This window comes from Staurois parvus, unplaced genomic scaffold (genome assembly GCF_062004578.1).
Source record: "Staurois parvus isolate SC_StPar_1 unplaced genomic scaffold, SC_StPar_1.0 ptg000969l, whole genome shotgun sequence".
Classification (NCBI taxonomy): domain Eukaryota; kingdom Metazoa; phylum Chordata; class Amphibia; order Anura; family Ranidae; genus Staurois; species Staurois parvus.
Window position 1 is genome coordinate 198,987 of NW_028318765.1, and position 27,581 is coordinate 226,567.

At 42.4% G+C, this 27,581-nt stretch overlaps 1 protein-coding gene across 1 annotated transcript in view; it reads right to left on the reverse strand.

The window, feature by feature from the left end:
- Positions 1-8,664: 8,664 nt before the first annotated feature.
- LOC149441590 (transmembrane protein 132A-like) overlaps positions 8,665-27,581 on the reverse strand; it is a 555,893-nt gene continuing 536,976 nt past the window's right edge. Inside the window, exon 11 of the mRNA XM_089657142.1 lies at positions 8,665-11,234. Coding sequence (XP_089513268.1) covers positions 10,089-11,234 — 1,146 coding nt within the window. The 3' untranslated portion in view covers positions 8,665-10,088. The remainder of the gene's footprint in view (positions 11,235-27,581) is intronic.

Consider the following 27,581-nt stretch of genomic DNA (forward strand, 5'->3'; position numbering starts at 1 on the left):
GATTAACCCTGTATGGTACAATGTGGAGTCTGAACTGTGATACACAACTTACACAGACGCTGCAGGGAAGTCTTCTGAAGCAAGGAATGAGGTAAAGCTAGGTAAACACAGATCAAAATTCATCTGAATCAGCAGGGACTGGCTGAATTTTGATCTGTATATAGCCCTCCCCGATAGCCAGAGGCCGATTGTTATATCTGCTTCTGCTGAATGGGAATGCTGGAAATCCCTGATCGATTAGTGGCTTGCAGCCAAAAAGCTGCAGCGCTGATCAGTGTATTCTGACAGGGGAGAGTCCCCACTGTCAAAATACAATGTCTCAGTGAGAAGGGATTCCTACATTCACCTCACTTGTGTGGATATAGGAATCTGTAAGCCCACAGGATGAGCAAAAAAAAACAATCAAAAGAAAAAAAAACCAAACTGTGCACATGTACCAGTTTAACCACTTGCCTACTGGGCACTTATACCCCCTTCCTGCCCAGGCCAATTTTCAGCTTTCAGCGCTGTCGCACTTTGAATGACATGCAACACTGTAACCATGTGAAATTTTTATAATTTATTTCACACAAATAGAGCTTTCTTTTGGTGGTATTTAATCGCCACTGGGTGTTTTATTTTTTGCGTTATAAACAAAAATAAAGCAAAAAAAAAAAGGTTTTCTTTGTTTCTATTATAAAACTTTGCAAACAGGTAATTTTTTTCTCTCACTGATGTGCGTTGATGAGGCTGCACTGATAGGCAGCACTGATGAGGTGGCAAAGATAGACAGCACTGATGGGCACTGATGAGGTGGCATGGATAGGCAGCACTGATAGGCACCAAAAGGAAGCACTGATAGGTGGCACTAATGAGCTGGCACTGATGATGCAGCACTGATGGATGACACTGCCTGGCGGCACTGCTGGGCACTGACTGGCAGCACTGCTGGGCAGCACTGATGGGCACAGGTGGGTGGCACTGCAGGGGACAGGTGGGTGGCACTGATGGGTACAGGTGGGCGGCACGGATGGGCACAGGTTGGCAGCCTGATCAGTGCCCTGATGATCAGTACTGATCTCTTCTCTGACAATTGCCAGTTATCCCTAGTACTTTCCTCATGCTGTGACAGCATGAGGAAAGTGCAGCCAATAACCAGCAACTGTATTTACCTGGTGATCTGCTGTGTCACTGGACACAGCTGATCACGTGGTAAAAGGCTGCTGTGATTGGTCTTTTACCACATCATGTGATCAGCTGTGTCCATAGGACACAGCGATCACCAGCAGCACCAGGTGCGCGCCGCTGGTGCGTGTTCTTGGAGGATGTCCATGGACGTCCTCCCAGAACTAGAGAACCACGCTGAAGCCGTCTTTTGGCTATAGCACAGTTGGGAAGAGGTTAAAGGGTTTACCAGCTTAATCAGGGTGTATCTTGTTCTAGTTGCTCCCCTCTTCTCCTCAGTTCCCTGTGTGACAACAGGCAAAGATTCTTCTCCCCGCACTCACTGTAAGATTTTGAAAACAGCATGGCTGTGCAGGGATCCGCTCATAAAGAGACATAATTCATTCACAGGAATCTGTGAATTGAGAAACTACAAGTCCCGTCCGCCACCACTGCAGACAAACTTGTAGTTTAAATGGACTACAAGAACACTGATCAGCACACACTCATAGTTCATTTACTCTGTCGTAAAACAACAGCCCATACAGAGGTACAGACAACAGAGCTGTGGCAGTGTCTGCAGGAGCCTGACATTGCAGCAGTGATCTGCTGACCATGGGTGCATTACTTTGCAGGCTCCTGTTTTAATTTACAATAAATGCACAATTTTTATCTAAAAAAACAATGAATGTACATATTTTTTCAACCACTTGCCCTCCTGAGGATTTACCCCCCTTCCTGACCAGGCTATTTTGTGCGTTACTACGATGCGTTACTTTAACTGACAATTGCACGGTCATGCAACACTGCACCCAAATTAATGTACGTCCTTTTTTTTCCACGAATTGAGCTTTCTTTTGGTTGTATTTGATCGCCTCTGCGGTTTTTATTTTTTGTACTATAAGAAAAAAAAAAAAGACCGACATATTTGAGAAAAAAAACAATATGTTTTACTTTTTGCTGTTAAACATGACCAGTAAAAAAATGTAAAACATCAAATTTCATCATAAATTTAGGCCAAAATATATTATGCTACATATCTTTGCTAAAAAAAAAATCCCAATACGTTTAAACTAATTGGTTTTACATTAAAGTTATAGCGTTTACAAATGGCGGTATATTTACTGGAATTATTTTTTTCTACTAGTAATGCTGGCAATCAGCAACCTGTATCAGAACTGCGGCAGCATTCTGACACTGGGGGGAACTAACTTGGTGTCACTGACATCCCCAGTGACACCAATACAGTGATCAGTCCTAAAAAAAAAAGCACCGACACTGTACTCATGACACTGGGCAGGAGGGGCTAACATGAGGGGCGGTCAAAGGGTTAACTGTGTGCTGGGAGTGTTTTACTGGGGGACGGTGTGTTGGTGCTTCAATGTAAGCACACTGCTCTGGGTGGCTGTGCTGTTCACAGCCATCCAGAGCAGTATGCCCAAGCCGACAGGGAGGAGGACTGTTCGTAAACAAAGCAGCCCTCCTCCTGGTCGGAGATCCTCTGAAATCACTGGGCGCCAGAGGGTAATCACCGGCCGGGACCTAGTGATTGACAGACACGGGCCCTACCCGGAAATACAAAATCACGTATATATACGTGATTTTGTGCACCCCTGCTGCCCTGTAGCATGTAAGTATAACTCATTTGTTATTAAAAAGAAAGTTTGCCTTTACAATCACTTTAAGCCTCTGCCACAAAACTAAATGAGTGGGGTGCCCCAGTGCAAGAGTGGAATTTTTTTTATTTTCCTGGATTTCCTTGGGATTTAAACCTTTATTATGATAGAGAAAGTCAGAGAAGACACTTGGGTCAGGCAAGTACATAAATGTTTTTTTTATGTATATATGTAAGCGTTTGATGTATGTGTGAGTATATACAGTATGTAGCTGTAAAATGCCTCATTAGGGCACTGCAGCACACAAGGATGTATATACTCCTGGTCTCTGTATTTTGTAATTTACATACACCTTACCCCTGCAGTCTTTATGTTTTCCTCACCTGCAAGCTGTGCATTATTTTTGCACCTGAGCATGAGGTAAAGCTTCACTTTGCAAAGAATACTCAATCACATAAAAAATAAAAAAAAAATTGCATTTTGGGTCAATGAGACAGCAAAATCCTTTAACGGGAGCATTTAAAATATATGTTTTGTTTTTTAAAGTAATGTCAAATTTTTTAATTGCTGTCTGTGTCCCAAATGGAAGGGGCTTACTTACACCTATTTAGTTGCCAAGAGAGAAAATTATTTGAGAGGAAATTTGAAATTTTCCCAGCTTTGGACAGCAGCTCCAACTGATATCTTATCAAACTGTCTAAACCTAAATAGGATTTCTAAGGCATTAAATGGTAATATGATTAAAACCAACATGGGAACGATATGCTGGAATACCAAGACATAATAGGAAAGCAAAGAGTCTTGACCTGAACTACTTAAAGTATATCTAAACCCAAGAACAAAAATTAATACGTTGCAGCTTACCATTCCTTAGATGTGGCTGTAACAGTTCTCTATTTTTCAGGCCAAGAAACATAAAAAGTCCTTGACACTGTGAACTGAAATGAAATCTCAAACAATCTTTGTCCTCTCAGCTACTGTATATTTTATAAACTACAAGTTCCCCCCCCCCCCCCCTTCATTTAACAGAGATGAAAAGGAAAGGCTGAGAAAATCTTAAAGCAATAATTTTTGCTATCCTAGGGCAGCAATGTGGCTAGCAGAATTACCAGGCGAAAATAAAAGAAAACCGAAGAAAAAACATCCACAACAATATAATGTAGAAAGGATTGTTATCAAGCCATAAAATATATCCAAATATGGTACAATGGATTTATACATACATGTGACAAGTGAATCCAGCAACATTTAGGTAATAGAAAGATAAACAATATGTCTAATTCAAGTATACAAATATCACGTACAAATCTTATAAGCAGCATACCAAAGAAATAGAAAGAAAAAAGCAAATGTCTATGGCAGCCAGGTTAAAGAAAATAAGATAGCAAGCAGACATTTGGTGGTGGAATATGTCCCTTTCTGAAGCATACAGATACCCAAAATGTCAGGGTATCTGCATGCTAAGATTAGGCATATTGTATGCAGACATACTGTATTTCGTATCAGCCATAAATCATCTACTTTACCTTTATTAGACAGTTTGCAGGATGCAATCTCTAACTTTCTAAAAAAAAAGGAAAAGGCCTGAAAAATCAAATGCAGTAAATAAAGCCGCAGACAAGCTGCAATATATTTCATTTTTATATTTTAGTTTAGGTACCCTTTAATGCACAATTAAAACTTTAAAAGAAATGTTATGTAACAGACTTTTATTACCATAATATTATTTTCCTGTCCTACTTTTAACTTTCTCTTTTGCTCATCTACAAATGTTTTAGTATGATTTTTTGCTAAGCTGTAACAGTAACATTATAGTACTGTAATTGGTTTTATTGGATCACCAAATTATAGCCTGAGGGCCACATGCTAGATTTTATCTGACCTGCAGCTAACATGCACAGCCTCCACTAGCCCCCCTTTCACCCCAACAGCTGTTGTGCACAGTCCTTGCCTCCCCCACCAACTTAGTCTCCAGCACAGACGCATAGGTTCCCCCACCCTGCTATTTTGTTAGTTGCCAAGACTGTCAGCAAGTTAGCAACCAATGACATGCTTGCACCAGCTTTCACAACAGGACAGCACTTCCTGGACCTGCTCTGGCTCCCATCTCGCTGCTACAAAGCTCTTTAATTTGCTCTGTAGGCCTAATTAAAGAGCTAAGAGGGACTCTGATGTAAAGGGGAACTCAGATGGGGACCCAGATGTAAGGTGGAACTCGGATGGGGACCCTGATGTAAAGGGGCACTCTGATGGGAACTCAGATTTAAGGGGGATCATGACTAGGACCCTGATGCAAGGGGGGGATCTGATGGAGATTCTGATGGGAACTCTGATATAAAGAGGATTCTGATATTAGGGAGGCTACTAGAATAGCCGGTGTTCTAGCAACCAATGGCTTGTTAGCTCCAGCATTCACAGCAGGATGAAATTTCCTCTGTCTGGACCTACTTCAGTTACTGCCTTGCTACTACACCACTCTAATGGGGACCATGACTTCATGGTCTTCATGTAAAAAGGAGAGACATTGGTGGGGACCCAAATGTAAGGGGAGACTCTGATGGGGACAATGAAGTAAGCGGAACTCTAATATAAGGAAGTACTTTGATGGGCACCTAGATATAAAGGGAGAATCTGATGTGTATGCTTGCAATTATTAAGATTTCTTCAAATAAGTTAACCAACAAATTTAACAACACTAACAAGGTTTTTGAGGTTTGTTCTATTAGATCAGAGGTCTCTAAAACTACAACCCGCGGGCCACATATGGTCCACTACAAGATTTTATTTAGTAAACCACTAATGAGCACACGCTCTGCTTTTCTCCCCCACGCAGCCCCTCTGATACCCCCAGCGCAGCTTAGAGTGCAGGTTCCCCCACCTCCGCTGTGTTGGTTACTAGGTCCACTGGCATTCTAGCAAAGACTGAAATGTCCTAGCATTCACAGCCGGCCAGAATTTTTTCTGGTCCTGCTCCAGCTCCCACTCTCCTGCTACACCGCTCTGATGGGGACCCTTTTTATTTATTATGTACAAATGTTTTGCTTAAGGTGATTTTAGCTGTAATATTGTAGCAATATGACTTCTTTAAATAAAATCAACAAACTTAACACTAAAGGTCTTTTGAGATTTTTTTTACATCTGTTCTATTAGATGAGTGGTCTCCAAACTGCAGAACACTACAAGAATTAATCTATCTGGCAGCCGATGAGCACAGTCTCCACTTCCCCACCTAACAACTAATGGCATAGCCCTTGCTTTCCAACTAACAGCACCCTGACTCCACTACCTAATTGCAGCAACCAGCGGAGAAGCATAGGTTCCCCCCACCTACACTGCTTCATAAGCCTAATTACAGAGCTAAGGGGGACTCCGATGGGGACTCAGATATAAGAGGTGTACGAGGTGGAACTCTGATGGTGACACTGAGGCTTCTCTCCCCCAAAAGCACCCTTGAACCTCAGCATTACCTCAGCATTCACAGGAGGATGGAACTTCCTCCTTCTGGACCTGCCCTGTCTCCTGCGTCTCTACTCTGTAAGCCTAATTACAGGGACTCTGATGGGGACCCTGATGTAAGGGGAGATTCTGATGTAAGGGGGGCTCTGATTAGGGGACCCTGATGTAAGGGAAAGGGTTTTTTTTTCTCATCTACAAATGTTTTAGTATGCTTTTTTGTTTAAGGTGATTGCAGGTGTAATACTGTAGCAGTAGGATTTCTTCATATAAAATCAACAAACTTAACACTAACAAAGTCTCTTGAGATTTATTCTATTAGATCAAAACTACTGCTCGCGAACAACATGTGGTCCACTACAAAATTTTATTCGGCCAACGGCTGATGTGCACATACTCTGATTCCCTCTCTCCCGACAGTACTCCTGATATCCAAAGAGCAGTCTCCAGTGCAGGAGCACAGATTACCTCAACCCCATTGTGTTGGTTGCTAGAACCGCTGTCATCGTACCAAACAATCACATTTATCCCAGCATTCACAGCAGGCTAGAACATTTTATGTGTGGACCTGCTCCAACAACCTCCTTGCAGCTAATTCACTTTGATAAGGACCCTGATGTAAGAGGGACTTTGATGGGGACCCTAACATAAAGGGGGTACTCTTATGGGAACCCTGATATAGAGGGAGACTGTGATAGGGAACCTGAATCAGGAGGACACTCTGACAAGGACCCTGGTGTAAGGGGGGACTCTTATGAGGACCTTGATAAAAAAAGGGGGACTTTGATGGAGATCCTAATTTAAAAAGGGAGGCTCTGATATGGGGGGGACGGGGACTCTGATGTAAGGGGGGACTTTTTACCTGTATATATAGTCAGGTCCATAAATATTGGTACATCGACACAATTCTAACATTTTTGGCTCTATACACCACCACAATGGATTTGAAATGAAACAAACAAGATGTGCTTTAACTGCAGACTGTCAGCTTTAATTTGAGGGTATTTACATCCAGATCAGGTGAACGGTGTAGGAATTACAACAGTTTGCATATGTGCCTCCCACTTGTTAAGGGACCAAAAGTAATGGGACAGAATAATAATCCTAAATCAAACTTTCACTTTTTAATACTTGGTTGCAAATCCTTTGCAGTCAATTACAGCCTGAAGTCTGGAATGCATAGACATCACCAGACGCTGGGTTTCATCCCTGGTGATGCTCTGCCAGGCCTCTACTGCAACTGTCTTCAGTTCCTGCTTGTTCTTGGGACATTTTACCTTCAGTTTTGTCTTCAGCAAGTGAAATGCATGCTCAATCGGATTCAGGTCAGGTGATTGACTTGGCCATTGCATAACATTCCACTTCTTTCCCTTAAAAAACTCTTTGGTTGCTTTTGCAGTATGCTTTGGGTCATTGTCCATCTGCACTGTGAAGCGGCGTCCAATGAGTTTTGAAGCATTTGGCTGAATATGAGCAGATAATATTGCCCGAAACACTTCAGAATTCATCCTGCTGCTTTTGTCACATCATCAATAAATACAAGATAACCAGTTCCATTGGCAGCCATACATGCCCACGCCATGACACTACCACCACCATGCATCACTGATGAGGTGGTATGCTTAGGATCATGAGCAGTTCCTTTCTTTCTCCATACTCTTCTCTTCCCATCACTCTGGTTCAAGTTGATCTTGGTCTCATCTGTCCATAGGATGTTGTTCCAGAACTGTGAAGGCTTTTTTAGATGTCGTTTGGCAAACTCTAATCTGGCCTTCCTGTTTTTGAGGCTCACCAATGGTTAACATCTTGTGGTGAACCCTCTGTATTCACTCTGGTGAAGTCTTCTCTTGATTGTTGACTTTGACACACATACACCTACCTCCTGGAGAGTGTTTTTGATCTGGCCAACTGTTGTGAAGGGTGTTTTCTTCACCAGGGAAAGAATTCTTTGGTCATCCACCACAGTTGTTTTCCGTGGTCTTCTGGGTCTTTTGGTGTTGCTGAGCTCACCGGTGCGTTCCTTCTTTTTAAGAATGTTCCAAACAGTTGTTTTGGCCACGCCTAATGTTTTTGCTATCTCTCTGATGGGTTTGTTTTGTTTTTTCAGCCTAATGATGGCTTGCTTCACTGATAGTGACAGCTCTTTGGATCTCATCTTGAGAGTTGACAGCAACAGATTCCAAATGCAAATAGCACACTTGAAATGAACTCTGGACCTTTTATCTGCTCATTGTAATTGGGATAATGAGGGAATAACACACACCTGGCCATGGAACAGCTGAGAAGCCAATTGTCCCATTACTTTTGATCCCTTAACAAGTGGGAGGCACATATGCAAACTGTTGTAATTCCTACACCGTTCACCTGATTTGGATGTAAATACCCTCAAATTAAAGCTGACAGTCTGCAGTTAAAGCACATCTTGTTAGTTTCATTTCAAATCCATTGTGGTGGTGTATAGAGCCAAAAATATTAGAATTGTGTCCATGTCCCAATATTTATGGACCTGACTGTAGATTATATATATATATTTTAGGCTCCAAACTTTAGGCTTTTTATCTGTCTGGCAGCTGATGTGCGCAGTCTCCAACCACGAAACCACGACCCAAACCAAACATCTGATGTGCACAGTCCATGCACATCTCCTCAACAGCACCCAACCCCTACCACTGCAATAACCAGCGCAGAAGCATAGGTCCCCCTCCACTGCTTAACCGAATTACAGTGCTAAGGGGAACTCTGATGGGGACCATGATAAAAAGGGGGAACATGGATGTAAGGAGGACTCTGGTATAAGAGGGGGAAAACTGATGGAGGCACTGATGTGGGGGGGGACGGACTCTGATGGGGACACTGATGCTTCTCTCCCCCATCAGCACTGCCACAGCCTGCTTCTTCCTTCTGAACCTGATCTGTCTCCTGTCCTGCTGTTCTGTGCTCTGCAGGCCAGCTAAGGTGGACTCTGCTGTAACTTAATTTAATTATTGGTCAACCTTTTTTAATGGCTCAAGTTTATTTGGAATTTCTTTGCTTTGTTTTACTTCAGTTCTTTCTCGGTTGCTCTAAATCATATCCTGTTGATTACAAAATATCTACAAGTAAAACATATTAATTTATTTAAATGTTATTCTTACATTTGTAAAATATATGATGTGACCCTTGTACTAATTAGTCTGGAGATCCTTGAATTAGATGAACCTATTGATATACATTTCACCACTCTTCCTCATTCTTGCAAGAATACAAAATGCAAATCTTCAGCATGAGATTTCATGAAAATGTGGTGAGTTTGTCTCTTAAGATAGTTAAAGTGGAATTTCAACCTAAAGGGGAAGTTCCACTTTATGTCCTCCTCCTGCTCCGTTTTGGGGGGGAGCGGGCTCCTAATTTTGATAGGTACCCTCATCCACTTCTAGTTTGCCTAGGCAATTCCACTGGAAGTTCGGCAACCCCCTCCCTGACCGCAGCCTTCTGGGAAATGTCACAGGTCCCAGAAGGCTGCTGGAAAATTCACACAGCACAGCTTGCACTTGCACAGTGGGAAGCTGGCTGTGAAGCCACATGGAGACACAGCCAGTTTCCCACACTAAACCTGCCGATCCCAGGGGACCCAAAGACCTGCAAGGTACCGGCCTGGATGAGGATGGCGCTGGATCCCTGGACAGAGAATTGTCTTTTTTTTTGTGAAGTGAAGAACCTCTAACTTTTCCAGATATGAGTACTAAAATTATGGTTTGTTTCAGAACCCTCAAGGTTGGCTGAATAACACTAGGAAATGTAGAATCTCAAAGCTCTTTCACATAACACTGGAAAGGAAAATACATATGCTACTACCAGAGTCTAAAGCAGGTTTTATCTCTCAGGACATTGTTGACATTAAGTCAATCTTCGAATACTTGTGCCTGCTACATCCATTCCTATAACTCTTGTAACCTCTCTCCTTCTTTCTCCTTGATGAGTTGTTTCGCTTCTGATTCTTTCCATGTAGCTCAGGATTTCCTGAGGTTCCCTCATACCCATGTCTTTGCATACCCACATGATATCTTCCTCACTGGCTACCAAAATGGAACGCACAGAGGGATCATCAGGTCCTCTTTCTATTTTTCTATCTCCTTGTGGGATTACTGATTTTAAAGAAGGCAATTCCGGCTTTTTAGCTTCTAAGCAGGCTCTTGAATGGCTTGCAGGTGGAGAGAACGAGCCAATATGAGAGTTATGGCCACTAGTAGTCTCAGACCCTTGTGAATTTTTCACTGGGTGAAATGTACTGGTGAGGCTTTGAGGTCCTGTCTCTCTTCCTTCCCACTGTTCTCTTTCTTCCTCTTCATCATGTGCTGCTCCCTGGGACCTTGGACCATTAGCTTCAGGCCCCTCCAGCCATACCCAGTTTGGTGCCTCAGGATTTCCAGGACCCTCTGGTGCTGATTTTTTTCTGTGTCTCCTTATAAAAGTCAGACAACTAATAAAAAACAGGAGAGTTAGCAAAGAAAAAAGGGCAAGAAGCCCATAGAGTCCTTCTTCTAACCCAGGTATTCCCCAACGTGTTGTGACAATATCGTCAATGCCAGAAAGCGATTCATCATCTTCAGCAACTGTGTTATCACTTCTTAGTATTATGTCACTTGTATCAGGAATAACATTATTAACGGCTAAGACTGTGTCACTATCCTTAGAAGTCAGATCACTGTCACTCTGTAATATGTCATTTCCAGGATATCCACCACCATGAGTTACATTTCTTGGGAATATAACCCGAACATAGCCAGCACTGAGCAATCCTGAAGAATCTCTCCTGCATCGCTCTGGCAAGTAAAGAGAAGTACGCAGCAGGGGCCCTTCACCTGGACTCTCAAAAATTAACACAGGCAAGGACCAAGAGTGCGCTGACACCACTGGTCGATGAACTGATAAGATATGGTCATCTGATGACACAACCGATAATGATAATTCCAGAGGATCATAGACTGTTAATGGTGCAGCAGACATGTCACTGAACATCAACCATACAGACATAACAGACTCCTGTGTGAAAAAAAAAAATACAGAATTACATACAAAGAATAAAATTAAGATGAATACCTACTGAAAAACAATTTCTGGCTATGTGTTCAGTAAAAATTGAAAATGTGTACAGCTTCATCTGATAATATTATTTTCTTACACAAATGCATATACTTGAACTTACTTTAGGCATAAGTAACGTGTACAGCTGTATTTAACATACAAACACAATGTCCAAAAACAGTAATCCATGGCAGCAGTACCCATCATCCGTGCCGCCTATCCGTGCCCATCAGTGCCCTCCTATCAGTGCAACCTCATTAACGCACATCAGTGAAGGAGAAAAATTACATGTTTGCAAAATTTTATAATAGAAACAAAGAAACTTGTTTTTTTTTCTAATTTTTTGCTCTTTTTTTTTGTTTATAGCGCAAAAAATAAAAACACCCAGCAGCAAGTAAATACCACCAAAAGTAAGCTATATTTGTGAGAAAAAAATTACAAAAATTTCATATGAGTACAATGTTGCATGACCACGCAATTGTCATTCAAAGTGCGACAGTGCTGAAAGTTGAACATTGGCCTGGTAAGGCAGGGGGTATAAGTGCCCGATAGGAAAGTGGTTAAACATGTCCAGTGAAAAAATAAAAAAAAATCAAATGTCATAAATTTAGGCCAAAATGTATTCTGCTACATGTCTTTGCTAAAAAAAAAAAAAATCCAAATACATGTAAATTAATTGGTTTACGTGAAAGTTATAGAGTCTACAAATGGCTGTATATATACTGGAATCTTTTTTTTTACTAGTAATGGTGACGATCAGCGACTTCTAGGACTGCAGCGGGCATTCCTACCCATTATTAAAACTCAGCAGCTACAATTGTTTTAGCTGCTGACTTCAAATTTTTAAAATGGTGACTAGAGAACCTCTTTAATAGCTTGCACAATTTTCTCTTTGGTGAATAGTGTTTCCAAAGAGGAAATTGTCTCTACATCTAAGGAAGGTAATGAGGTATCTTTACTATAAACTGCAATAATTTCTTCTTGTGATTTAGTAGCCCCTGAATAAGTTTGCTCAGGAATGTTATACAACTCTTTGTAAGGGTCCTAAAATGCATGTAGAATCGCTGAGGGCGAGAAAATGGTTTCAGAATTAGGGACAATTTCAGAATTTTTATACAAAAATAGCAAATGCCCATTTTTTTGCAGGTATAAAAAAAATTTACATTTATTATTTTTGTCTACAGGAGCCTGGAAAGCATTGCACCAGTGATCAGTAGATCGCTGATGCCATGCAGGTCTCCTGCAGACCTGTCAGAATATTTCCTTGCTCGTATATCACACTACGCCACAGTTCCACATCGCCATGGTAGTTCAATGAAAACTACAAGCCAACAGCTGCTAAGGCTGTGGGGACTTGCAGTTCACTCATTCACAGAAGTCCGTGAATGAATGATGTGTGGGCGCATCATGGGGTGGAACATGTAACATGTTCCCAAAGGTGATCGTATCGTTTAAAGATAGGCTATAAGCATGTTTGAGCACCTTGGATGGAGAACCCAGGCAAAAACTTTATTATTTTTATTACTAAATTCAGAGGTGTAACTAGAACCTTCAGGGCCCCGGTGCAAGAAACCATGAAGAGCCCCCCTGACCTCTGGTGTCGGGGCCCTTCCCTTTGGAGCCTGGGGCCCTTTTCACCAATCCCAGGGCTCTTTACTCTGTCTCAGGTCCTTTTATTATAGTCCTGCAGTAGGCCCCCTTTCTTCCATCTTGGGTAGAATTGCGGTAACCCCGAGTTACACTCAGGATTACCCTGCATCATTGCTCAGGGATTCCCTCCAGTACTTACATTGTCCTGCGCTCCTGCGATGTTCCCCCTGCAGTGTCCCTGGCCATCTCCTCTGGCCGATGCCGGCATCCGTCTTCCGGTCCCTGCAAGCGTCGGGACGTACGGGGGATGGAACCGGTGGGAAATTAAAAAATGTGACATTCACTCAATACACTAAAATCTCATAGTATAACATTACTGTATCAAACTATTTCACATACATTTTGTCCCTAGTGCTTTCTCCTGTGCCCTGCCCTGCCTGCATTTTTACTGTTCTTTCTGCCTGGAAACTGAGAAACGTCCATGGCATCCAAAAAGCGTCCCTTTAGGTCAAAAGCGGTTTTAGACCAGCTAGAAAACAGCGATAGTAAATTAGAACCACTTGCAGAATTGAGTGATGATTTGTGGGGAAATTCGTCATCAGACACTGAAAACGATTCTGCAACTGAGCTCAGTGATGTGCGAACTTGGCGCTCTATTTAAAATTTCAGTGTTTTTGGTTTGATTACATTATTGAATTAAATGTATTATTATTATATTATTATTTTTTATGATTATTTATTAATTATAATTTATGATTTTGTGTTTCAAATTTTATCATACCCGGGATGTTTACTAGACTCTTGTTCGGACAGATTTCAGTGAGTTATTCCTAAGAATTACAGGCCTACAATAAAAAAACAACATATTTCCATGCAAAAAAAGTACCGCTTTCCACACAGAAATACTGACATAATCAGACTGCTAGGGAAATTAAATAACATCTAAAGAGTTCCTCTTTATAACTGAACTTGCAGAGTTCCCTTACACTGTAAGGGTGGACTCTGCAGACTTTGATGTAAGGCAGAACTCTGGGGACTCTGATTTAAGGAGGAACACTGAAAACTCTGATGTAAGGAGGGAATTCTAATGTAATGGGGGGAACACTGCAGACTCTGGTGTAAAGGATAACTCTGATATAATGGAGTCTCTGATAACTATTACCCCAACATACATCATAGTTCCCAGGATTCTCATTTAATCAGGGTTCACAGAGCCCCCCTACATCAAAGTCCACAGTGCCCCCCTTACATCAAAGTCCACAGTGCTCCCCTTACATAAGAATCTGCACAGCCCCCATTACAGAGTCCACACAGCCCCTCTCTTACATCAGAGTCAGCAGAGCCCCCTTACATCAGAGTCCATAGAGTCTCCCACTTAGATCACAGTCCACAGAGCCCCTCCTTAGATCAGAGTCAGCAGCACCCCCCTCTTACATCAGCGTCTGTAGAGCCCCCCTGCTTTATATCAGAGTCCACACAGCCTCCCCTCACATCAGAGTCTGCAGAGCCACCCCTTTACATTAACATTCACAGAGCCCATACCCTTATATAAGAGTCCACAGAGCCCCCCCTTACATCAGTGGCCACATAATTTCACTGTAAGGGAGAGATCTGTGGACTCTGATGGAAAGGGGGGCAGAGAGAGTTACCCTCTACATTAGAGTCCACAGATCTCTCCCTTACAGTGAAATTAAGTGGACACTGATGTAAGGGGGGGGGGGCTCTGTGAACTCTTATATAAGGGTACAGGCTCTGCGAACGCTGATGTAAAGGGGTGACTCTGCAGACTCTGATGTGAGGGGAGGCTATGTGGACTCTGATGGAATGGGGGGCAGAGAGAGTTACCCTTTACATTAGAGTCCACAGAGCCCTCCTTACATCTTAGTCCCCCTTATATTACAATCTACAGATCTCCCCTTTACATTAGTGAGGCAGGAGAAAGAAGGGAGCGGGGTCTCTTCAGTCACTCACTCAAGGAAGGCAGGAGGTTCATGCAGTCTGCATATCCTCCACAATCTTGTTGCCCGCTGCTGGGCTTTTCCTCACACTCATCCCCTTTGTAAGCACAGTGCTGCCAGGGATTGGAGTGTGGGCACACACAAGAGTACAGGGGCGGGAGGAGGAGGAGCAGAACCAGCTGTCTGTGTCTTCTATCCCATCCTTATGAGGCGGAGAGGGCTGTCAGTGCTGTGGCTAGATGGTGTAAGAGAGAATGTAACAGACACTCCTTACAATGGCAGCTAGCCACCCTGCTTTTGCGACCCCACTAGCTGGTAGTTCTGCCAATGACTAAATTTATATTTATGTAAGGCCAATTTAGTTTCAAAGAGAGAGCTTCTCTCTTAATCTTGATCCTGTAGTTGAAATTTCGAAAAAAAATGATGGGGATGGAAGTTTATGTTTAATTTGCAACTCACTGAGCATATTTAAAGTATTGGTAATTGTGGCTATTCTTTCCTTTTCTACCTTAGTTCCTTGTTGAATAAAAATCCCTCTCAGTACTACTTTTAAGTGGTTATAAAGGTTTGTTTTTTTTTTTAACCACTTGCCATCCAGAAGATTTACCCCCCTTAATGACCAGGCCTCTTTTTGCTATTCGGCGCTGCGCTATTTCAACTGATAATTGCACGGTCATGCAATGCTGTACCCAAACTAAATTTACGTCCTTTCTTTCACACAGAGGTTTCTTTTGGTGGTATTTGATCACCTGTGCTTTTTATTTTTTGCACTATAAACAAAAAAAGACCAAAAATTTTAAAGAAAAAGAATATTTTTACTTTCGGCTATAAAAAATATATAGCAAACTCAAAGTTAGTCATAAATTTAGGCCAAAATGTATTCTGCTACATGTTTTTGGTTACAAAAATACCAATAAGTGTATATTGATTGCTTTGTGTAAAAGTTATAGCATCTACCATCTATGGTATAGATAATATACACAGCTTTCACTTTGACTGCCTATCACATCTTGAGGTGCTAAAATATCAGCACAGTAAAAACACCCCTAAATGACCCCTTTTCGGAAAGTAAACACCCTAAGCTATCTGCTGAGAGGCATATTGGAAGATTTATTTTTTTTCCACAAGTTTTTGTAAAATGGCAAAAACATCTTTACACAAACTTGTCATTTAAATTATATATTTCTCACACAAGCCATGGGTATATGTGGAATTACACCCCAAAATACATTTTGCTACTTCTACAGAGTATAGGGATACCACATGTGTGAGACTTTTTAGCAGCCTAGCCACATACAGGAGCCTGAAATCCAATGACCACTTTGAAAGCCTGAAGTGCGTAACTTCCTCATTACCCATCACAGTTTCCGAGGCCGTGAAATACCAGGATAGCACCAAACCCCCCAAAATGACCCTTTTTTTAGAAAGTAGACACCCCAAAAAATTTAAGAAGAGACATGGTGAGTATTTCTGCAGATCTCATTTTTTCTCACAAGGTTTTGAAATATAAAAAAAGAAAAGAAAAAATATGTTTTTGTTTTTTTTTCTTCATTTTCCAAAAACTTGAGGCAACAAACAAGATCTGCAAAATACTCACCATGCTTCTTATCAAATTCTTTGGGGTGTCTACTTTCCATTTGGTGCTATCCTGGCATTTCAGGGTCTCAGAAACTGTGATAGGTAGTCAGGAAGTATAATGAGGGAATAAAGCCCTTTAAAAACCTGAAGGTGCTTATTGGCTTTTGGGGTCCTGTACTTGGCTAGACTGCCAAAAAGTCTCTCACATGTGGTACCCCCATACACAGGAGAAGTAGCAGAATGTATTTTATGTATTTTGGGGAGTAATTCCACATATACCCATGGCATGTGTGAGCAATAAATCATTTAAGAGAAAGGTTTGTGTACAAAAAAATTGTCATTTTCCAAAAAACAAATTCCTCCATTGACTCAACATGCCTCTCAGCAAATAGGTTGGGGTGTCTGCTTTCCAAAAAAGGGGTCATTATGTGGGGTGGGGGCATTAGAAGTTTATGCCACACATCATTCACCTGACCACCTGAAGACCAAGCCTTTTCTGACACTTTTTGTTCCCATGAAAAAAAACAGTATTTTTTGCTAGGAAATTACTTTGAACCCCCAAACATTATATATTTGTTTTAAAGCAGACACAGTATTGAATAAAATGGTGGGTGCTGCAATTTTTTGTGTCACATAGTACTTTGCAAAAAATACACTTTTTTACTTTTAATGCACAAAAACACAATATATTGGCCAATTATTTGGTAAAATATAAAAGATGATGGTATGCGGAGTAAATGGATGCCAAACATGACATGCTTTAAAACTGCCCATGCCCAGTGCAATGGTGACAAACTACATACATTTTTAATATTCATAGACAATTTTAGATTTACAGAGGAGGTCTAGTGCTAAAATTACTGCCCTTGATCTGACGTTTGTGGTGATATTGCACATGCATGATGCAACTGCTGTTTACATACCAGCACAAGGTCAACACTTGATCACGCAGGTGTACGCGCGCGTGGGGGGGCGAGGGTGCTTTTTTAACATTATTTTTACACTGTCCCTTTCATGTTTTTTTTTTAATCACATATTTAATATCCATAGGCAACGCTTTAAAAGCCTTTAAAAGCTACCATTTTAGATTTACAGAGGTCTAGTGTTTGAATTACTGCCCTTGATCTGACGTTCACGGCGATACCTCACATGTATGATGCAACCGCTGTTTACATACCGGCATCGTCTCCTGCTGCTTGTAAAAAATCCTGCAGCTAATTAGCCACTAGGATTGCTTTTAAAGCCGATCTACGGCTGAAAAGAAACAATACTAGGATGACGCCTGCAGCTGTAGGCATCATCCTGGTATAACCATTCAAAGTCCAGTGATGTACCAGTATGTCATTGGTCCTTGTTGGGTACATATGCTATGTCCTTTTTTTTTTCTTTTTGTATGTAGCCAGTGGGCCGAGTGAAAAAAAAGAGAAGAAATCTCTGCCAGAAAACCTGTGTGGTATGCCCACCATTAGAATATACCACCCTGCATCCACCCACTTCTAATGGTGGGCAAATGTCTAAATAGTGGCACGCTTGAATAAAAATTGTCCACCTATAAGTGGTACCCCATATGGAAAAAGGATGACACCGACACTGACACTGTACTAATGGCACTGGGGAGGAAGGGGTTAATATTTGTTGGTAATCAAATGGTTAACTGTGTGATGGAAGTGTTTTACTAGGGGGTGGGGGTGTGTGCTTCACTGTAAGCACATTGATCGGGACGGCTGTGCTCAGCCATCCTGAGCAGTGTGCCCAAACTGACAGGAAGGAGAGCTGCATTGTAAACAATGCAGCCTTCCTCCCTGTCGGTGTTTGCCGGTAATCACCAGGCTCCAGTGGGTAATCACCGGCCGGGACCCGGTGATTTACACTCATGGTCGCGATCGGCAGTACAGGTAGGGCGGGCGCGCGCTCCCTACCCGGATTTGCAAAATCACATATACATATATATATGTGATTTTGCGCAGAGGTGCCACCCTGGTACAGTATAAGTACTGTGGATGGTCGGCAAGCGGTTACAATATATATACACGCACATCAGTTCTTACCTGCTCTGTGCAATTGTGCCATCACTCCTGGCTCCTTCCCATGCCGAGTGCCCCCAAATTAAGCTGCTTGCTCTGAGGGCACTTGTGGGTGTTCGCTCCAGAGCTGCCTCTATGGGTCTATGGGACACACAGGGCATTGCTCACCCCCCCCCCTTCTCCTCACTGGCTGTTCACACCTGCTGCCGTTTCTCAGGCAATGAGGAAAGAGAGACCCGAGGGAGTCTTGGCTCTGGCTCTCGTGCACAGCACTGGATTGAGATCGGGCTCAGGGGGGGGGCTTTGGGGGGAGCTGCACACTGAAGGTTTTTTACCAAAATGCCTAACCTTTGGCCTTTACAATCACTTTAAGGGCTTTCTACTAATTCGGCACTATAGTTGGACCACTGGAGTGGTCTAAAAGCTTTTTTAATTATTTCAAATAGCATCTCCTCAGCAAAGTGAGAAAAGCTCACAACTAGGTAGCAGGGCTGCCTATGTGGGGGACCACTGGTCCTCCTGTAGGGCCCAGACAGGGAGGCGGATCAATGTGTTGTGGTAATTACTGAAATGATGCACTGTGTCTCTCTTTCCTTCCAGCAGCTGAAAGACTGTCTTTTGGTAATTGCCACACTGCACTGATCCGCCTCACTGTCTGGGCCACATATGACCATATGACCTTCCCTTGTGTGCCCATAAACACCCCCCCCCCCGGGCACTGCAGGAACACAGGGGGATATGTCAGGATTTGAGAGTGGGGGAAAGGGCTGCTAAATATGTAATTTACCGGTCTCTTCCTATGGCACACAGGCACCTCTGAGAAATGCCCAGGGGCCCTAGGTGTATGGGGGGGGTCTTTGAAGCTTCTTTCCTGCGGTTTTCTGGCAACAGTTTCCCTCGCTTTGCCAGCTCTTTTCCATTTCCTAGTACTACATGTCAGTTCCATTATCTGTTTCTTACATCTCCAGCTGTTGTCATGGTTCTCTCCCTCCCTGACATCTTACACCCCACCTCACCCACTGTCTTGTCCTGCTCTCTTTCATCCTCACACAGATGCATCCACCTCTGCCTGTCACACTGCTTTCACTATATCTCGGATCCTTGTTATCCCCGACTCCCTTCCCTCAGCGAGGTTTGCTGACATCTATCAATTTTACTAATTTACAGCCTCATCCCCCCCGGCCAGCCAGAGTTCCCTTCCTGACACTTTCCCAACAATAGTCCCTCCAGTTCACTCCCCCTCCCTCCTCATCTATCTGCTTCTTCTCTGGAGGCACTCCACCCTCACACAGGGGTGTGTGTGTGTCCCATGCACAAGCTGTCAAGGTCCTACCTTTTCCCTGAGGTTATGTTACTCCATGTGCTGGCGTCCATCTTGGATTCTGCTGTGCATGATGGGAATCCTTTTTATGCCTTCAGGTCTCTGAGGTCCACCCCCCAGAGGGGCGTGGCTGACGACATATAAGCCTGTGGCCCGCACATGCTCTTTGCACTTGTGTCTTGTGTCTTTGTGTTACTATTACTCTGTTCTGACTCTCGTGACTCTCCTGGTATTCTGATTCGGCTTGTGACTTGACTATTCTTTGTAATCTCCTTTGATCTGACCCTCTGTTGCTGAACCCGGCTTGTGACCTTTGATTCTCGTCTGCTGTCCTGTACTGTTTTGTCCTGTTGTTGTTGACCCCGACTTGTCTGACTACTCTTTTGTTTCTTCCACCAGCTACACGCCATTACCGCAGCTGAGGTGTCTCGGGGGCCGCGACCTGGTTCCTGGCTGCGTCAAGTCCATCCCCACCATCAGGGGCCCTGGTGAAGGGCAGCCTGGGACTTAGACTCCGTGCCCTGAGGGACTTCGGTCTGTGGGTGGTGGTTGTCGTCAGCCAGTGCGTTACATTGTTAGGCCTGCCTGTCCGTTCCTCGGCTCCTGCCCTGACACAAGCACTGCAGATGACCAGAATCCCCCTCCCTGCACTCACAGAGACATCTTTAATATTCAGTGTAGATCAGCCCCTCTCACTGCCAGTTAGCCCATTTGATTTAATTATACTGTGGCTATTCCTCATCAGCTGGCAGTATTCCCTATGCCCATCCCTGGCCATCCCTTTCCATTCCCCTGACCTCCATCTATTTACCTCTCCTCCCCCTTCCCTCATACCAGCAAAATCCTACCCCCTTGTTTATTCCTATACAGACCAGGATCCCCCAGTTTCACTACAGTTCTTCTCTACTTCTTCCCTACTCCAAGGTTCTCAGCCCCCCCCCCCCCCATTTTTTTCCAGGTGCTAAGGAAGAACCAGAGCTGGAGCATCTTCCTACTGCTGCTGCTTGTGTGGGCAGGACATGTATTGCACCAATCCCTGCTGACCCTCCTCTCCTATTCATTTCATGTGCCCGACACAATAAACATCCCACCCAAACAAGCAGCAGCAATAATAGGATACTTTACCTCAGGTTCTTCCTTAACCCCTGCAAAGTACGGGAATGGAGAAAGACAATCTGGAAGGGAAGGTAGAGGGGGAGACGTCATTCCAGTTTTACATTAAATGTAAACAGTAGCTTCCCTGTGCAGCTCTGCTTGAGGAGACCATATCTGTATTATACATTACTGCCACAATACTGTACCCCCTGCACTGTGTCTGCTTACCATTCCCCTGTATTGTACCCTCATAACCACTTTACTGTACCCTCCTGTACTGTGCCCCCCTGTATGGTGCCCTCCTGCCCCCCCCCCCTGTACTGCACACTCCTGCTCCCCCCCCCTCGTACTGTATCCTCCTGTAATTTTGTAAGTTATGCTGTGTTTGTGTCCACTAATAATGAATGTATTTTTTGTGAAAGTATTGTTTTGATTTTTTTTTTGGGGGGGGGGGCTGTACAGGACCCTGTGATTTCTAACAGTAGTCCTGTGGCTGCTTTAGTTTGATTAATGTTTGGAAGACAGCTACAATTGGCTACAGTAAACCTAATACCCACAAAATAAATTTCACAAAATACTATCCTAAAGGTTCGACTTGATAGTCTATCACAATTACTGAAAGAGTTTTGTGGAATGCTAGTCTTTTAGATTTTTGGCTTTGATACCATCTAGAGAACTATCTGTTATAGCAAGATGGTATAGAATTAGTTTTCAAGTCTAAAAAAAGTCAGTTATTGAAACAAAATGATATCGGCTTTGACTTTATGCATCTGATATAAGACGTGTCCCCTCTTTGATACACTGTTTACACTGTTCAGGACTTTGTAGGACATAGTTTCGGGACGGTTTGGGTTTTGGTAGACTGGACCTTAATGGGGGGGGAATAATAGAAAAGGAAAAAGAAAAAAAAAGATCCTCACCAAAGTACCTAAAAGAAACAGGCTATCTGGCACTCTATGCTGAAACGGAGTACACATTGTAGAAAATCCTATTTAGGGTATGTGGTAAGCAGTGACAGTTAGTGAGTTACAGCCTTACAAATTAACTAAAAAATCAAAAGTCAATTCCTAATTTGTTTGATTAAATCTGATTTTGGCTAAAACGATAAAAAAAAACCTTACTCCAAAGATTATACTATTACCTAATGAATGTATTAATGAATACTATTGGGATCAAATAACACATTTTGTTAAAATATCTAGATAATCATTTGGTTTCTAAACAGACAGCCCAAATATAAAAGTTACATTCCCTCTGACCTTCCATCTGTCAGATAAAGCATAACACTGGCCAACAAAAAAAATAAAACAATTCTGGCCTGGACTTTTGCAGCTGTTTTTGGACTAATTTCAGGGTGCTGATTCCAAATCTGATCTCAGATTTGCTCTATCACATCTCATGTTTATGCTATTGGCATACCCCTTTTTCATTGATTTTACCCGAAATTAACTTTGTCACTTATGATTGCAAGTTGTTGCGAGTCAGTGACTGATTTAGTGTTAAAATTTAGTGCTGTATTTTTATAGCATGTTCATGGATGGGTAGTTTGTGTTGGTTTGAAAATGGTTAATTTTCTGCTGGGTCAGCAAAGAGGTCACACCAAATACCCTTGTTTCCTGTGCTACTGGGACAGTAGGGCTACATTAGAACACTGGGTTAAAAAGAACTGGCCACCAAGAATCAGTTTGGACGCCTGGTGACAAGAACATCAAGAATGAGCCTCTGGTTGATAGGAATAAAATTGTATTTCCCCCACTGCACATATAACTTGGGTTAATGAAGCAATTCGTCAAAGCTCTTGATCACACTGGAGACTGCTTCAGCTTTATATGTTCAACATTTTCAAGTCTCAGTGCCGAGAAGGAAAAGGCAGGAATATTTGATGACCCTCAAATAAAAACACTCATCAAGGATCCACACTTTGTTACAACAATGACTGCGGCAGAGGCTACAGCTTGGAATGTGGTGTGGAATTTCCTTGGGAACAGGAAAGCGGACAACTATTGAAAGATTGTGGAGGAGCTGCTCTTGAGTTTCCAAGCACTTGGATGTAGAATGAGCATTAAGGTTCACTACTTACATAGTCACTTGGCCCAGTTTCCAAAGAACATGGGTCACGTGAGCGAAGAGCAAGGTGAACGCTTTCATTAAGACATTAAAGTTATGTAAGAACGTTACCAAGGCTGATGGGACTCAAACATGATGGCAGATTACTGATGGTCCTTGATTATTATTATTATTATACAGGATTTATAGCTGAGGGCGGGGTAGGCTTCCCTGAACAGATAGGTTTTCAGAGTGTGCCTAAAGGAAAGTAGAGTAGGTGATAGTCTGATGGATTGGGGTAGAGAGTTCCAGAAGATGGGGGAAGCCCTGGAAACGAGCATGGGAGGAGGAGACCAGGGAACTAGAGAGCAGGAGGTCTTGTGAGGAGAGGAGAGTATGTTTTGGGTGGTATTTGGATACCAGATTGGTGATGTAGTTTGATGGGAGACATTCCACAAGATGTACATCGGAGATCGTCAAAGAAGAAGTCGTTTATGCAGATGTAACATCACTATTGTGAATGACCTTTTTGTACATATTTTTCTTATTTTCACAATTCAATTCTTACATGGTAATATGCATTCACTCACATTGATATGCAGTCGCTCACAACTTTGTGCTACGGCTCATTAAATGTTTGTTTCATTATTATTGTATCTTGTCTTATTCTTGTATGTATGCCTGTATAGCTATTCGTATATGAGCATAAATTTGCTGTTTTTATTGAAAATGCAATATTTGATATCTCAAAAACCTGATGTGATAGACAAAAACTGATGCCAGCCCAAAATGACCTTAAAACCATTGGAATACCTTATGCCAGAAAAAGTGTGTTGACCAGTGATTAAGAGGGAACAGAAAGAATGAGAAACACATGAAATCATGGCAGATAAAAAGGGGAAAAGTTCCTTCTATCCCTCCCTCCAACCACACTCGAAGCTGGTTAACTAATATACCTACTGGAGTTAATGATTATGTTGATATTTAGGGGAAAGAGGGAGGGAGAATTGGAATATAGGGGGTATAGAAAATGTAATGTTAGGGGGAGGCACAATTGATTTTAAGGCCTCATGCACACTGGACATTTTCTTAACTCTCCTTCCTCCTGGCAGCAACGTTTTGGAAAACAAGCCTGACATTTGTAAAAGTGTGTAACGAGTTTAGGCGCATTTAGCCATGCCAAGCGTTTGGACAATAATTCATTTCATTAGCAAGAATAATGTATTCTGTCCATTGAAATTAATTAACGCTCAAGTGCTAAACATGCCATTCGTTTACACACATCAAACTTTTTTTTTCTGGTAAAACTTTGCTGCTCCTGGATACACTGGCAGTGGGTTTTTTCTTGCCTCTAAACTTTTCAGCCACTAAACATCTCTGAAAGTTTATGTGTGCATAGATACATAGGCTAACATGCAGAGGAGTTTAGAGGCAGGAAAAAAAACACCAGATACCCCTGGGAGCAGCTGTAAAAACGTCCAATCAGTATGAGGCCTAAGGTGCAAAAGGAAAAAAAAAAAAGGGGAGAGAAAAGATGGGGTAGCAATAAAAGCTAGTAAAGTGACTGTAATGGATGGCTTAAGGTGACTAGGGATGGGACAAGGAAGGATAGACACACTGTACAATGGAAGTAAAAAAAAATGTGATATTTTTGTGTGTTTTGTTGAACTCAACAGTGTGTAAAGAATTCAGTTTACCTGCCTAATTAACCTAGGAGTTCCTGTGCCTTGCATACTTCCTAGAAGAAGGTTAGAAGATGCACAGATTGCTGAGACAGATAGTTCCGTATGGGCTGTGCTTCGCTTTCTAAAGTGCTGGGACTTGTAGATCCATATTGTCTATGTGGCTTCCTGGACACTAGGACTCCTCTCTGCTCTTCCTGCAACTGCTGTCTGAGGACCCGTGATGTGCCTACAAAGGATCTCTGCCCGCCAGACCTTCTTGCCCCTGCCACACTGCTTGGACTTCCTGAGTTTCGGTCGCTGCTGACTGGTCAGTCCCTGAACTCATGCTGTGTCTATTGCTTGTGGTGCTGGACTCTGGACTAAGTGCCTGCTGGATGCAATTGCTGCCATGTGTGCTGGCCTGTACCCTTGATGTGCCATACATGGTTGCCCAGATCACTGTACTGTACTTGACTCAACCCACTTGTCTACCCGGATCCTTACTGTGCCTTCATGTTCCTCAATAAACAATTGTATGTCGGGTTTTGTGTGATCTGCCTCTATGTGCTCTCTCACTGTTGGTCAAAATTTCTATTGCTTCTTTGAGGCTACCTGCTTGAGGTGATTGTAGCCGTATTAGTGCACTTGCGACAGAAACAATTGAGTACTGACGTGATACTTTTTTTATTTGCACTAACATACAATTTTGAGGACAAGCTTTCGGGGTAGGTCCCCTTCTTCAAGGTCCAAGCAGTACTATTACAAAGTTTTAGCAGAATGTTAGAAGAGATGTGGGGGATGAGAAAAAAAAAAAAAAGGAGAAAGAAACACAAGCCTAGGGTTAGACTAGAGATAAGACACAGCAAAGCAAAAGCAAAGACTGGGGGGGAAGGGGGGGGGGAGAACAACACTCACAGAGGGAGTCATAAAAATGTTGGATAATGATTGAGGAATCCCATGTCCAAATTAAGGCCCAAAATCTTGTGTCAAATAGAATTATCATTCTTAGTTCAAAAGTTTTTCTTTCTTGAATGGATTTGAAATTTCCTTTAAGAACTAAAACATTGAGGTCTTCCATAATGTAGTCTGGTTGTGCGAAATGGTGTCCCACAGGTGTGCAAAAGTCATCTTCTTTATGTTCCTTGATGGTATGTCTGTGCAAATTCATCCTTGTTTGCAATGCCTGTCCTGTTTCGCCAACATAAGAGCCTTTGCTACATTTTTTGCATTGGATAAGGTACACAACGTTACTAGAGGTGCAGCTGTTTGATCCAAAGATATTGAAGATCCCTTTTGAGTGTCTGATACTTTTTGATGGATTGATTTGGTTGCACAGTTTGCAGCGTTTTTTATTGCAGGGTTTGCTTCCATTATTTGTGACCTCATAATCAGAAGGAAGTTTCCTACTGATTAGTTTATTTCTGAGGTTGGGGGGTTGTCTGAAAGCTAGTATTGGTGGTTGCTGGCATATTTCTTTCAGAAGAGTTCCATGCTCTGTTATGATGGAAGACCTCAATGTTTTAGTTCTTAAAGGAAATTTCAAATCCATTCAGGAAAGAAAAACTTTTGAACTAAGAATGATAATTCTATTTGACACAAAGATAAGGGCCTTAATTTGGACATGGGATTCCTCAATCATTATCCAACATTTTTATGACTCCCTCTGTGAGTGTTGTTCTCCCCCCCCCCCCCCCGTCTTTGCTTTTGCTTTGCTGTGTCTTATCTCTAGTCTAACCCTAGGCTTGTGTTTCTTCTTTTTTTTTTCTCATCCCCCACATCTCTTCTAACATTCTGCTAAAACTTTGTAATAGTACTGCTTAGACCTTGAAGAAGGGGACCTACCCCGAAAGCTTGCCCTCAAAATTATATGTTAGTGCAAATAAAAAAAGTATCACGTCAGTACTCAATTGTTTTTGAGGCTACCTGAAACCAAACTAATGGGATAATGTATACAGAAGAATTTCCATTTACAAAGCCTTGTGAAACAGACTTCTTAGATTGAAAAACGTGCTCCATGATTGTTCCGTTCTCAAAACACTGACTATGTGTGGCTCTAAACGGACAGCTAAACCCTTGTCAGAATCTCCAGCAAACAGAAGCCCACTGCTTGTGTTGTCTACCAAAGAATCCAACTTTATTTTATAGGTGAAAAGGTGATGATGTCCCAAGCCCCTTGGGAGAGAAGCAAGCACACTGCATCCACAGTTAATAGAAGTCTAAAATGGCTGACGAGCTTCCTAAACCAAGAGTCATTTCCTGTCTGAGAGCTTACATATCCAGAGGAGAACTGCCATACACGTTTGCCACTAGATGGCAGTGGTACACTACATGTCCCATATAAGTAACTTGAATTCAATTAGCCTGTGAAGGCAACACACTCCCTGCCTGATATAATATATTATATCACTACCCATGCATATCTACTGTACACATAAGAAAATACATTCCGGCCTAAATTGGTAACATAAACTAAAACATGAGTCCACAACATATCAGGGTCTTTTGGCTATGGTACTTCAAGCTTATGGCCCACATGAAGAAATAGTTTAGTCCATAAACCCATCTTCGGATTGGAGAAGCCGCCCAAGGCCAAACTATCTCCAACCCCAATTGTAATCCACAGGATGGAATTTAACTCAATGGCGAATGTCTAGCCTGAACGCTATCAGTGAGGAGCTCTCTGCTATGTATTGTGCCAGCTACACAACAGAAATGCTATTCAAAGGAGAACAATGACATCTGAAACTGGTCTAGTATACACTTTAGCAGTCCCTTGTTTTGTCACTTTGACTTCAACCTTTCTGACATTACCATCTTTACTTGGCAATGTATTTGTGACAATTCCCACAGGCCAGTTGTTTCTGCTTTCTTGACAATCTTTCAATAAAACAACATTTCCATATTTGACGTTGGGACTGGTCTCAGTCCATTTCTTGCGACTTTGTAAGGTACACAGGTATTCTCTCCTACATCTCTTCCAAAACGTATCAGCCAGGCATTGGACTTGTTTCCATTGCTTTACATGAAGT